This window comes from Neoarius graeffei, chromosome 19 (genome assembly GCF_027579695.1).
Source record: "Neoarius graeffei isolate fNeoGra1 chromosome 19, fNeoGra1.pri, whole genome shotgun sequence".
NCBI lineage: Eukaryota > Metazoa > Chordata > Actinopteri > Siluriformes > Ariidae > Neoarius > Neoarius graeffei.
In genome coordinates this window covers 45,644,435-45,659,685 of record NC_083587.1, presented here as the reverse complement: position 1 = coordinate 45,659,685, position 15,251 = coordinate 45,644,435, and the positions used below count along the sequence as shown (strand labels likewise).

General features: G+C 38.7%; 1 protein-coding gene across 5 annotated transcripts in view; it reads right to left on the bottom strand.

The window, feature by feature from the left end:
* arhgef1b (Rho guanine nucleotide exchange factor (GEF) 1b) overlaps window positions 1-15,251 on the bottom strand; it is a 171,052-nt gene that overhangs the window by 106,139 nt on the left and 49,662 nt on the right. For all 5 annotated transcript variants that reach the window (XM_060900162.1, XM_060900164.1, XM_060900165.1 and 2 more), the window contains exons 3-4: window positions 10,721-10,804; window positions 10,416-10,529 (exon numbers count right to left, since the gene is read on the bottom strand). In XM_060900162.1, the coding sequence (XP_060756145.1) occupies window positions 10,416-10,529; window positions 10,721-10,804 (198 nt within the window). The remainder of the gene's footprint in view (window positions 1-10,415; window positions 10,530-10,720; window positions 10,805-15,251) is intronic.

The window sequence follows — 15,251 nt, the reverse complement described above, 5'->3', positions numbered from 1 at the left end:
TTATTGTGCAAAATAAGTTGTCTTACAAAACAGTGGTCTGCGCCGGACAGTTTGTAGCCATAGTCTGTTAGAGCAAGCCTAACAGCTTGAACACGGAACTGCTAGTGTTGCCAGATTGGGTGTTTTAAGTGCATTTTAGCGGATTTGAACAAGTTTTGGGCTGGAATACGTCAGCAGTATCTGGCAACACTATAGCTCTTCTTCATGATGACAACCGGAAGTGTACCAACACGATGGGGCGTGTAGCGCCACGTGTGGCTCGGGTGCACAATGCACCTTGCACAATAGCCCGATTTCACTTGTGCATGTAGGATTGGATTTCTCTGGCACCCCTGCTGGGACCCTTTGCTCGATTACCAACAGCAGCTCGATTTGGACGTGCATGTAAACGTAGCCATTGTGAAATAATGAAAGTTCGTCTTTACAGACGCTCCTAAGTTCACTGATAATATGCCTCGCTCAGGAAAGCTGTAACTATTTTCATCGCACAAGCCAAACTAATTTCCACCAAACTTCCTCGAATGTTTCAGCAACACTAGTTTTCTTTCTCGGATAGCTGTCTTTCAAGCCATTAACATGAAACAAAGTTGGACAAAGATTTTTCACAAAAAGTTGTCCATGCAATTGAATTAGATTTTCGAGACTTGCTAGCATACATTTACAGTAATTCTGCAAGCCTGTCAGTCGAGGTTTACATTAGGTTATTCTCCTTAGCAAGTTATGAATCTCCTTATATGTAATTTACACAAACTCATGGGATTCAAACTTAGATTTATCAATCACCACATTTCTCGAGTAAATGCTGAATAAACTCATTGGTATCCACTCTGATAAAGAAGGACCGCTGTTCAAATTTTCTGCAAATTCATTTTGCTTGGTAAGGAAAACTGGAGAATATTTAATATGATCCAAAACCTCTCGTTTATACTCTACAGAGTAAATAAAGTACAGCACTGCTATTAAAGAGGATTCAAATCCTCAAATCCAGCACTGCGAAAAATAAGACCGGGGGGGATAGGGAAAATATTGACCTGTTGAGTTCAACCAGAAAAGCAGATGTGCTTCAGTGTGCTTTGCACATCATAAAAGCAGACTTTCAAGGAGAATAATAAAAATCAACTGATAGTCCATGTCTGAAATTTATAACTACAACCATATAAAATATTGTATAAATGTATAACTAGAATAGCACTAGCAGAATAAATTGCCTGATATGTGCAGGATTCATTTAAGGAAAATTAAAGTAAACAAATGGGCAATAAGTTGACAAATATTATACAAGAGAGACAGACATTCTTATTGTACCCATAAAGTGGTGCTTGAAAGTTTGTGAAAACTTTAGAATTGTCCATTTCTGCATAAATATGACCTAAAACATCAGATTTTCACACAAGTCCTAAAAGTAGATAAAGAGAACCCAGTTAAACAAATGAGACAAAATTATTATACTTGGCCATTTATTTATTGAGGAAAATGATCCAATATTACATATCTGTCAGTGGCAAAAGTATGTGAACCTCTAGGATTAGCAGTTAATTTGAAGGTGAAATTAGAGTCAGGTGTTTTCAATCAATGGGATGACAATCAGGTGTGAGTGGGCACCCTGTTTTATTTAAAGAACAGAGATCTATCAAAGTCTGATCTTCACAACACATGTTTGTGGAAGTGTATCATGGCACGAACAAAGGAGATTTCTGAGGACCTCAGAAAAAGCGTTGTTGATGCTCATCAGGCTGGAAAAGGTTACAAAACCATCTCTAAAGAGTTTGGACTCCACCAATCCACAGTCAGACAGATTGTGTACAAATGGAGGAAATTCAAGACCATTGTTACCCTCCCCAGGAGTGGTCCACCAACAAAGATCACTCCAAGAGCAAGGCGTGTAATAGTCGGCAAGGTCACAAAGGACCCCAGGGTAACTTCTAAGCAACTGAAGGCCTCGCTCACATTGGCTAATGTTCATAAGTCCATCATCAGGAGAACACTGAATAACAATGGTGTGCATGGCAGGGTTGCAAGGAGAAAGCCACTGCTCTCCAAAAAGAACATTGCTGCTCGTCTGCAGTTTGCTAAAGATCACGTGGACAAGCCAGAAGGCTATTGGGAAAATGTTTTGTGGATGGATGAGACCAAAATAGAACCTTTTGGTTTAAATGAGAAGTGTTATATTTGGAGAAAGGAAAACACTGCATTCCAGCATAAGAACCTTGTCCCATCTGTGAAACATGGTGGTGGAAGTATCATGGTAGTATTTGGGCCTGTTTTGCTGCATCTGGGCCAGGACGGCTTGCCATCATTGATAGAACAATGAATTCTGAATTATACCAGCGAATTCTAAAGGAAAATGTCAGGACATCTGTCCATGAACTGAATCTCAAGAGAAGGTGGGTCATGCAGCAAGACAACGACCCTAAGCACACAAGTTGTTCTACCAAAGAATGGTTAAAGAAGGATAAAGTTAATGCTTTGGAATGGCCAAGTCAAAGTCCTGACCTTAATCCAATAGAAATGTTGTGGAAGGACCTGAAGCGAGCAGTTCATGTGAGGAAACCCACCAACATCCCAGAGTTGAAGCTGTTCTGTACGGAGGAATGGGCTAAAATTCCTCCAAGCCGGTGTGCAGGACTGATCAACAGTTACCGGAAACGTTTAGTTGCAGTTATTGCTGCACAAGGGGGTCACACCAGATACTGAAAGCAAAGGTTCACATACATCTGTGAGTGGCAAAAAAGTAAAATTGGATCAATTTCCTCAATAAATAAATGGCCAAGTATAATATTTTTGTCTCATTTGTTTAACTGGGTTCTCTTTATCTACTTTTAGGACTTGTGTGAAAATCTGATGTTTTAGGACATATTTATGCAGAAATATAGAAAATTCTAAAGGGTTCACAAACTTTCAAGCACCACTGTAGCACCCAAAGCAGAAGTGAACGATTAAAGGATTTATATAAAATGTGCACTACAAGGATGACAGAGAGTGGCAAAGGTGTGCTGTGTTCAGGAACAGTACCTCAAGAAGGTCACTTGGCAGCATGCAAAATAAAGGGAGAGATGCTCATGCTTCAGAAGATGATTCAGAATAATTTAAATCATTAAAATGGCAAATCTCTTAAAAAGGGGACATGCCGTGGAAAACCGCTCCATCTTGTTTTTGAAGATATGTCAAATGTGACTTGGGGATGTACTGGGCCTTTCAAAGAGAGCTGCTACCTTCCCAGTCTGGAATGGCCATACAAAGAAAATAGGCGGAGAGAGCAGGCCAGTTACAAAAGTGCACGCTTATATAGAATCGCCTCTTTTTCTTTTAAATGGTACCGCCCCCATTAAGATATGACGGCCCATAGCAATGTGAACCAAGAAGACAGAGCCATGCCAAATCTGTCGGAATCGACCTCCAGTCTGCAAAATGAACCGTTCAATGACCTCTTGCACTGATGTCACATTTACGTTAGCAACTGTTGCTACCCTATACCTGGGGGACAAGCGAACTTTGTTTACATATTATTCACATACTGAAGCCAAGTGAAGATGCCCGATGTGTGTTGCTGTTGTCCGAAAAAAACTACAGCTTTAAAAAAAAACAAAAACCCTCTACTACCACATTACTTGGATAATCTTAGTCAGAAAGAAGCAAAGGCTAGATATACAGTACATCGAAATTAGAGTTTATTAGCAGTTATGATCCGTACAAAATTCCTTGAAATGATCAAAGTGACGATGCAGATTTGTGGCTTAGTGTTAACATTAGCTACATGTTGGAATATACCTTCTTTTGCCCCCCCCCCCCAAAAAAAATCCCTGACACAGAACAGTTTATATTAAAAAATAAATAAATAAATAAAAAACAAAAGCAAGAAAACCTCCTTTGTGTAAAAGATATCCCCCCCAACATCCCGATCAGCTTTTGGGAACAGAATATTGCAAAAGTCAAAGTATTTACTCTCAAAAGGACTCCTACCTGACCTGTGAGCTCGATGGTATTCCCTCCCCTCCATGTCTCAACAACCCCAAGGACAGAGTTATAGAGCTATTTACACTCCATTTACCGTATTTTCCGGACTATACGTCGCTCCGGAGTTTAAGTCGCATCAGCCAAAAAATGCATTATGAAGACGAAAAAAAACATATATACGTCACACCGGACTATAAGTCACACTTTTTTGAAGGGTTATTCTATCCATAGAGTCTGTGATTCTGTCTGATAAGCGGCGCGTGGTTACTGCGCGACTGCATTGTTTATTTAATAAACGAACAGCTGAGCAGTGATAACGCGCCCTTTGCCCTGTAAGTAGCCTAGTCTGATTATTTTAAATATCTACTACTATCTTTAATACTATCACTATCGTTATTACTAATAGCCTATATTATTATTATAACTAATATTAGTAGCCTATTACTGATCCATTAATCAGTTTGCTTTTAGAATATTTTTACCGCTAGGGCTTATTATCGCCCCATGGCTCTTTCATCTGTGTTATTAAAGCTGTAGTCATCATCGAGGAGTGTCATTCTTCATTTTTGTCGAATTTTATTTCATCAAATCAGAGGTCAAGTAGGCTATAGGTATATCATCTCCAAAGACAGGTACGGTAGTAAAAACAACCGTCTAGTGAAAAAAACAAAAACAAACAACAACCGCTTTTAAATTCCCTACTTAAATCCTTAAAATGAGTCATTTAACTCATGTCTTGTGTGATCTGATCTCCAATGGTGAAATAAACCGGTTGTGATGAGTACAGTCTGTTATTTTAGAAGATAAATGTAAAATATAATTTAATATATAGACTAATAAAAATTAATATTTTATAATATAATATCACGACATATTACTGTCTGTAACTGTTTGTCACTAAAGCGTTTTCTAAGATCATAATGTCTGATATTATTATTATTATTATTTTACACACACAATAAGCGCATGTGCGTAAAGTTAGTAAACTATCCTCCGCCTTTTTTTTTTTTGAGTCGCCGGACCCACCCACCTCCTGCGTTCTGGGACCTCCCACTTCACAAATTAAGCACTGCCTAAAATCACTACATAACTTATTTAAATAACTATAGGCCTATCATTAATAATAAAACACAGGTCAATCAAGTTTATCAAGCTGATGATTTCACTCCAAATCAGCAAATCCATTGAATTCCTCATCCTCGGTGTCGCTTCTGAACAACTCTGCCTCCAGCGGCAGATGAAGCGCCGTTTCCTCTTCTTCTGCGTGGCTGTCGTCAGACTCAGCATCAGCTCCAGTTATTCCGCGGTGAAAAAAAAACAACACATATATACGTCGCACTGGAGTATAAGTCGCATGGCCAGCGGAACCATGAAAAAAAGTGCGACTTATAATCCGAAAAATACGGTATACATTCGGGGCAAAGACAGGTTTTTAATTTGGGCACCATGGCGAGCGTAGCGAGCCTAAAAAATTTTTAAGTTTATAATTAAATGTATGCGTTAAGCCATGTTTTTAAACATGAAAAGTAAAAAAAATCAAGTACTAGATATAATAGCTTATATTTTGTAAGCCTAATTATGATCACAGCATCTATTTGGGCGCACATCTATTTCAATTCAACTTCCAATATAATTTGGTATAAATTAATTTTGCCATAAATGGGATAAAAATAATTTTTCACTCAAGTTTAAAAATAAGCTGGCACAAAGCAGATTACATAAAAGTCTCACATAAAATACGTCATAAAAATCCATAGCGTACCTGGCAACTGTAAGGCAGCTGTTGCAGACGACAAATCAATGACCTCGACCTTGTCAACAATATCGTCTGATGTCTTCTGACTGTTCTGTCGTGTGATAAACCTCTCCATTCCCCCGCCTGTAGACTTAATAATGCCATCGATTGTGCGTTTTCCATGAATATATGAACTGCTGTTCTTATGTGATTTACCAGTTGTCTTAGGTCTACCACGACCACTTATCAATCTATACTATCAACAGTATCACAAACCGACAGCCACGTGTTATCATGAATCGTTGAGAATTTCACAACAAAGGAAGTACATTTTACGACATTCAGACGTCAGAGACTCAGACACGGTTTACGGTAATCGCTCGACGCATTTCATGTTCACTTCATGTTATGAAGCAACTGAACAACAAATTGAAATATATATGCCAAAAAATGACATTTAATAATAATTTAAAAATATTCTGGGTTCTCCACCCTTATGAAACAGGATTTTTTTCTTCTAATTTGGGTGATTTTCGTATGTTCTATTTTGGGCCTTTTGACAAGCCCATAATTTGGGCACTATTATACGGTATGCAATTGGGGCTGTATTTGCCCTTGTACATCAATATTTATTATTGTTAAAACAATATCTGAAGTGTTATTTGTACAATAAAAAATATCTTGCTCTAGACTTTCAAACAATGTAAGATTTTATTTTAAATTTTATCTAATAAGTGGATGGTACAGTAAGTTACAAATGCTAACAGAATCAGCACATTCCAGTTGTAGCTCGTCACATAGTAACTATAGTTACTGTTACAATAATAATTTCAGTAAACTGTTAATGTTCAGTTCCCTCTTCATTTATTCTCTATTCAAAAAGGTACAACTGAGTCACAGGTTGATAAACGTGTAACGGACAATAACAATTTTATCCAAAATAGTTTTTCCTGCCTTAGTCGATTTATTTCCATTTCACATGCATGCAGCTGTTGTAAGGTTCGTGTGTGTGTGTAACTCAGACTGTAGGGTCATTACTACACTCTGGCTCCATGGTGACATTTTGCACAGGACTGGGTTCCTCCGATAACAAAAACAAAGCTTCAGCACTCTCTGCTTTTAGTTTTTTCTGTTCTTTCAGGATATATCGTGCATGTCGCTCCTTGTTGGATTTTTTTACCGAGTTATATCTGTGTTGTTTGTCTGGTGTCCAATCTGGGTTTTCCGTGTCAAATAAGGAAGTTGGGCTCATCTGTAAGAAAATCATTTGATTTTGTTTGAACACTTTCATGAAGGAGCCAACTCGAATGCGAGCAGAAATAAAATGAGATCCTTATGCAAACTCGTCCATACTCACTTCCGACTTTCTATTTTTTAAAAATACATTTTAAATACCATCGCAAATTTCTCTGGCGTTTTCAGGCTTAACTCCTCTCGTCATTCTCTTTAACCACTCATTTCTTCGTTGCTCCTGAAGCATTTGCTTCTCTTTGTTAAGATTTTTCTTAATAGCGGGGAGACGGTAGTGAGCAATTCCAGCGTTATGGATGTGACATTTGGACTCAAAATGGCAACAACTGACCTAGTTAATTTTTATTCCTTTCCAGTATTTTAAAATTTGTTGTATATTTTTAAGACCTCTCATATTGGAGAAGTCATGGGAAAAAAAGAATTCCCATAGTACATTTAGAACTCTAGAAAATGTCAAAAAAGACATGCGTTATGGATGTGACGGAAAAAATACCCCATTTCCAGGGTGACTACGCATATTCATCAAACTCTGTGAAATTGCAAACATAATATCCAAATGCAGGCATGCATTTAATAAAGGAATCTTAGCTGAAAATAAAAAAAGCCTTTGTTTAAAATATTTTCTATTTCAAGCAGAATCTAGGAAGAAAAAAATCAGCGTTATGGATGTGACATAATTCCGTTATGGATGTGACGCATCTGAAATAGACATGGCATATGTTTAGAAAATCAGCAATTTAACCACCATAACCCTTTGAAAAACTCTCTAAATATCAGCTAAAACTATCAAAGTTCTTAAATAATATTTAGGATGGCTATTGTTTTGCTGTTTTGTGGATTTTAGCATACATTTCTGTGGCTTGTGGCAATAATATAGAATTGTACATGATCAAAGTTGATTTTAGCTTGGGTTTTACATTATAAGAAAGAAAGACTGACAGTGACATTAGGTTGGTTACAAATTGGTTCAACTTATTCACATCTGTAAAATACAGGCCTAGGTGATATCTCTGGGAGTGGTTTTGATGTATTACATGTTGCTTTATTTTTGCATGGTGAGGTTGACATTTACATGGAATTGCCCTTTACATGAAAGTAGTATCGTGCTAGCTCGTAGGGGGTAGGGCTTTCCTTAATATCATGCAAATGAGCACCATTATGTGCCCGCCCTACACCCAGAGTAGCTGAGATGGAAAACTTTGAGGGCGACTTTCTCCCTTTTCTGTTTTAAGAAGTATACACTTTCAAAAGGCCACACATTCTTCAAATATTGTCAGATCTCCACATGGAACGCATCATTGGAAAGCTTAGAAACTGTACTTTCTGAATCTGTCAATAACTCAAAATGCCCCTGGGCCGACATGTGTCCCTGGATTCTGTGATCTGCCACATATTTATTTTTTTTCTTTACCAAATTCTAACAGAAAACGAGAGCGCCCGAAAGGGAAAACCGAGCCGAACCACCATTTTGAATCCTCATTCACGGCTGTAATGCAAATGGCTTCCTTCTCGGTATACAAGTGCACTTCTATGGCAGAAAAGAAACAAAAAACAAGCAAAAAAAACCTCTACATTTTGCCACCTATGTAGTCCCCGATTTATACAAAATTGAGTCATTCAGGATTCAGCCATGTTTTTGCTCGGCGTTAGCAACAGTTAGAGGTTTTTAGCTTTCTCCTGAAATGTTTTATTTTATCTCTTCCTCAGGGTAGTAAAACTCGCTTTCGCTGTGAACACCGTCGTTATCGCTATCCATGCTGTAAAATTAATGCTATTCTCCTGAGAAATGCAAAAATAAATGTTGACAAAAATTGCTACTATGATGTTTGTTGTGAACGAGTGAGTCACCAGAGGTCCGTATCGTAGGATACGGACCCGCTCGCCAGCCAATCAGAGCGCAGGATTTGATGGAAACTGGGCCGTGAAAAAATAAAATGTTTTTATTCCATCGAAAAAGTGCCCTGTATGTATAATAATGTAATGGATTTCTCCTTTTTGATTGAACGTTCATTTCACTTGCATGGCCAGTCAAATCCTTCAAATAACATACCATTTTTTCCCCTGATGCTAAATTTAGATAAAAACAGCTTGACGTTCTTAGTTTTCTAGGCTACGTTATCTGTATCGACCGTAGTAGTGGAGTATTTCACCACTTCAGGCAGTTCTATCATCTATACAGTATCGGGAATTTTTGTTTCGTATACACAAGCGTCTTGATGTCACCATAAAAATAGCAAAGTGTAGACCATAAAACAAATCCATGGGTTTGGATGACAGCCAATCAATCAGAGAGGAAATATTTACATATTTAAAAAGGCACAACTGCAAAAATCAGCCCATTTATTCAATAGGGTTTTCATACCATGCTAAAATAGCATGGGGGGGGGGGGGGGGGGGGGGGGGGGGAACCCTCACAGACTTTACAAAAACATCTCCGGGAATAATATAAAATAATTGGAAAAAAGTGCCTGGCATGTCCGCTTTAAATATAAACTCTCAAGCATCGCCACACTATAGGCAATAGCCTTCGTCCTAGCATTAAAATTTTTAAAGATGCATCTTTTAAACATTCAGACTGAACTAACATGCTTGATGCATCATAATTTGTCTAAAGCCGTGTTAATTAATAGCACCAAGCTGCTTCTGGGGTTCTCAGGGACACACAATACCGGCTGACCCGATACTTTTGTTCGGATTTTGAAATATTTTCGCAGTTATTCAGCCAATTTAGAAACAAACCAAAATCCTACTGCACTTAATCATTTTAAACAAACACTACACAACATTTTCTCACACTGTATAAAGCCTAAGTACCAGATATACAAACTGATGAATATGAATTGAGCACATTTAAAATGCTGAGTAATTCTCTAATTAAAGTAAATTAGAGAATGACTAAATAAAAACAAAAACATACCACCACAGTATGCAACCAAAAAAAAAAAAAAAATAGAGCTCATGCAGCGACAATTTAAAGTAAATAAATGGAGCTAAATGCCATTTTTAACTCCAAGAAAGCAGAATTAATTTCCTGGTTCATTTATTGCCAATAGAGGTTGCTTAATTAGATAAATCGTGAATAAATTATACTAACAGCACATGAACAAAGGAGTTCAAGACTTACCCGAGAGAGAGAGAGAGAGAGAGAGATGCTTTTTATAAACTGAAAGTCATTGTGGTTTGAGTACTAAAGTTTGCTGTGTTATTTCACTGCAAACATGAGGAAGCTGAAATATTTTGCCAAGCATGAGAGAGAGGGATTAGGATAAGGATTGTAGCAAAGTGCCAGTCATGTAAAAAGTAAAAGGTACTTTGGCACATGCATGCATGCATAATTCTAATAAAAAAATAAATAGACACATGCATTTATAAAACACACGCCTGTTGACACAGACAGACAAACTGCAGTTTGTCAGTAGTGCCATTATTAAAACACGATGACATCATGCACATCATGTGCCTCTTAACTTCTCACCAGAGGAGCACAGTCAAACTGAAGGATGACGTGATGCAGGAAGACCAGAAGGTGGGTGGGTTTGCTTTTCAACAGTTCGATACTGTTAAAATGACTGCACTGATCGTCCACTGACTGCAACACATCAGAAGAACAGGAGAGAAGCAACAAGATTAAAATTAAATCGACAGTCTGGTAAATGAGCAAAAAAGTCTTTATCAGGGTGTTCGCAACGAATTACTGATCGTGCCTCCCTTTTTTATTTAAATCAATAAATAAACTTTCAGCATATGCCTTCGGTTTACCGACATTTCTAAACGGCTTACCTGTTCCAGATCATTCTCAAAGAACTCATCCTCTGCTCCGATTATACTTCTGGCCAGATCAGAACAGTGAGCTCCTGACAACCCCTGCATAAACAGAGAGAAAAGAAGAAAGAAGAAACCTTTGTCACATGCACACTTCAAGCACAGTGAAATTCATCCTCTGCATTGAAGCCATCTGAAGCAGTGAACACAAGCGCACACACCCAGAGCAGTGTGCAGCCACACCAAAGCACCCGGGGAGCAGTCAGGGGTTCGGTACCTTGCTCAAGGGCACTTCAGCCCAAGGCCGCCACACGTCAACCTAACTGCATGTCTTCGGACTGTGGGGGAACCCGGAGCACCCGGAGGAAACCCACGCCGACACGGAGAGAACATGCAAACTCCATACAGAAAGGCCCTCGCCGGCCGCTGGGTTTGAACCCAGAACCTTCTTGCTGTGAGGCGACCGTGCTAACCACTACACCACCGTGCTGCCCACCGTGCCAAAAGGTTCAAACATCTGCAAACTTTCTCTCTAAAATCATCTGTATGATGTTTTCAGCGGCTTTCGTAAATCAGACAAGACACTGTGCATCTCATTTAATATACAGTAGTGTACAAAAGTTTCATGCACATGTAAAGAAATGCTGGAGACCAAAAACGGCTTCAAATAATGAAAATATTTCAGCCTTTAAAAAAACAAAACAAAAAAAACCCTATATACAGCATTAACCCATAATAAATGAAAAACCCTGTATCCAAAAATCGCACTCGTTCACTACTCCCTACATAGGGAATTACTATATAGAGGACTATATAGTGAGCTCATTAGTAAAATGAAAAAACGCTTTCGGACACTATTCCGTTGCGCCGGTATTTACGTCATTACGGTCGCACAATTAAAACAAGCCAGATCAGGCGGCTGGTGGGTTTTCAAAATAATAAAATACGTGTGTGTATTTGGTGATAAAGCCATATTATACGGTGTCTGTTGCATCTTTCAGTTCTTTTAAAAATCAAGGCTGAATAATTTCTTCTTTGACGCTGCCTTTTATTCAATCAAATTTGAGGCTTTTGATTTGATTTCTTTCAGCGTGACTGCAATGCATGATGGGATATATTGCTTGGTTAGTAACCATCGGTTGTGCACTACGGGATACTTTGAGTGCACTATATAGAGTGTAATAATTCTCACTATACATTCGGACAGCACTACAAAATGGCGACCTCACTATAGATAGTTTTCACATGACGTCACAGAGTCGGGGATTCCCTGGTGGCGGCCATCTTGGAGGGCAAGCTTACCGTACGGGTCACTGAGCACACATTGTAGCGCGCGAGTTACATTCATTTATATATTATTTACATTTATTTAAAGCTAGCAATGGTGCAAACTTGTTGTATTCACGGCTGTCGTAATAGGTCAGATGATGACGTCAAGCGGAGCTTTTATGGAATTCCCACTGTACGGGAGCACGAAGGCGAGCAAACAAAGAAACTCAGCATACAAAGGAGAAATCTATGGCTTGCGAGAATCAACCGCAAGGATTATCAGCCTTCCAAACACAGCAAAGTCTGCTCCGATCATTTTATAAGTGGTAAGTTGTTTAAGTAAACAATCGTGTTTAAGTTTGTTTTTGGAAACCAAAACATCATGTGATCAATCTCTGGAGAATGCCTAACTGGAACCGCTGAGTGTACGTTTACATTGTAATGTACACTTAATATCGCTCGTTTGTCACGTTTCTATTTGAAACTTGCCACTTTACTCACGCAAGGGTCATTTTTGAAAAACATTTTAGGTCTATTCTGTAGTCCCGAGCGGTGTGCAGGACTGCGCAAATGTGCGCAGCTTCCCGATTTAAACTGTTTTTTTCTCATCCTTATACTTCCTGTTTCATGGACTGTAACGGATTTGCTTATTTAGTAATTTTAATACAGAATTTACTTTGAAATTATAATCAGACACTCCAATCATCCCCTAAAAAAAAAAAAAAATAAATCAGATCTGCGCGATTCAGGCGGCATCCGCCAAAAGGCGGCTGTGAATATATAAAGTTGTATATATCAGACAGCCTTTAAAGTTTGATGAAGTCAGTTTCAGGCTTTGGCAGTTTCAGGCTTTGGCAGCCCTGCATAGTCACTTGAAAATGCATCTTTGTCCACTTCGTAGGGGTCAATTCCCCCAATCAAGGCCAGTTTGGCTGCATACCGTGAGATGTGCATCTATATACTTCTGCTTGATTTTGCCGACATTGATCTTTATTTTAGAAAACTGACTATATAACTTCATAAATTCGTCCGAGATAATGTAGCCAGTAGTGGCGATGGTCCGTTTTGTTTGCCCTCCAAGATGGCGGCTGGGGGGGCGTTCCCCGGAATGCCGTGATGTCAGTGAAAACTATCTATATAGTGAGTAGGAAGCGATTTTGGAAACGGAGAGTCAATATTTGGAGTGAGACAACCCTTTGCTTTATTTAAAAAAAAAAAAAAAAGTCGTCTCAGGTACAGAGAGTGCAGTTTTATAAGGAAATGAGCTGTAGGTTTTACGGAGCATCTTACAGAAGCAGCCACACTTCTTCTGGACGCTTTGTCACCAAAAGCCAGTAGCCTTCATTATGTTTCCTTGTTTAATCTGAAAAGTGCTCTCTTAAGCCTCGGTCACAACCGGCCGTACGTGCTCCTACGGCCGGTCTGCGTGCAAAAAAACGCAAGAAACGCACGCATGTGACGTGCTGATTTTCGAGCCGTAGACTGGCTGCAGAGGTTCTTTGTCATGTCAAACAAACTCTACGGGCGCTTATGTTTTTTTCAGGTTGCAAGACAAACTTACGGCCAACGTGCGTCTTTCTCCACGAACAAAAAAAAAAACCGCAGCGATTTGGGAAACGCCAAAAATCGCACGGCCAAAAAAAAAAAAAAAAAAAATCGTACGTCCGGTTGTGACCTAGACTTTATGCAATATGCTGCTCAGATACAAAGATTTTTTTTTCCCCCCCTGTAACATTTTATTTTGTGCTAGAAAATGAACGTTTGGGCTCTAAAATGTTTTTGTTCTGACTTGATAAAGCAGAAGTCAGTCATAAAATAGAAATCTATAACAAAAGTTTGGGGGGGGGGGGGGGGTGCCTAAGACTTTTGCACAGTACTTTATGTAGTGAAATTCAGGAGGAGACAGGATTTACTACATCTCTAAGCAAGAAGCTGAAATATAAACTGTGCATTCAGTCAAACCTTTTTGTGTCATTCCCATCAGATACTAACTGGACTGCAAAGTTTCATGCCAAACTTACATCCAAGATTTATAATATAAATGAATTCAATACTTTTTTTTGTTGCTCCATTTACATTCGTATTGCATAAACCTCATGCAATGTACATTTTTTTTTTAATCTAACACTAAAAATTTTTATCCTAAATATTTCAACAGTACAGATTTGCCTTCACTTATTTATTCTTCACAGTAACGTGACTGATCTCTAGTCTGATTTGACTGCTCTTGGGGTGCACCACACCATCTCTGTAAAATACCACCTTCAACTAGTCTTCACAGGTTCAAGTTTAACGCGTTTCCAATAAACCTGAGCCAACCCATGGAGTCGTTCATGCACGATTAGCGTGCGCTGGATCAGACGTGTCGGAAACGGGGAAAGCTCCGAGAGAAACTCTGCAGAACAGTTGGAATCCAGGACAAAAACCTGAAACCTTTTTGTGATGACTGGATTAACATGTTATGTGACTTTCAGTGACGTGAGCTTCCTGAAAACAAGTGAACAGCTGCCATATTCAGAACATTTTATTTACTTAGCTGCTTATTTCTAAAACTGAAAAAACACTTGATGCAAAATCCCTGGAGAAAACATGCTTTTAGACACGAATATCACCCTTCGTATCGGTCACGCTAAATTTCGCCAAGATTTCATGAAATTCAAATTTAAAACGATGCTTGACGATAAAATACACAAAGCATAAAATAAACGCTGCTTAAATGTTAGACGATTCGGTTTTCTCACGATTCGAATCATGATTTTGACCTTCCGATTCGATTCGAAATCACGATTCACCTTTTTTGTTCTCCATTTTATAACTGATGCAAATCATTGTCAATATTCTGTTACCTGTCAGCCTAGAAATGTAGAGCAAAAAACAAGTAGTGTTGCCTTTGGAGTCTTTATTCAGACTCCAGTCGTTCCACTGACTGACTAACTATGAACGCATCACAGTTCAGTCATTTTTGGCACATTTTAATTTTCAAACCGCAAAACGCTACGAAACAAAAAAGCGATGAAAACCTCATGACTCTTGTCTCAATCTTTTAAACCACATACAGTCACTTGTGTTAAAGTGAATACCATCTCTTGAGAGACAACATTCATTGTCCAGAGAGTACAGAAGGCACCGAGATCGTAAGAAATGCGGCCAAACTGGGCTTTTAAAAGCCGCTGGCTTCAGGAATTCCGAGTCGTCCGCCATCTTGTTCACAAAGCAATGCATGATCTCGCGAGATCGCTATAGCAACCAGAAACATGGCTGAATTTTAATCTCAAAATTA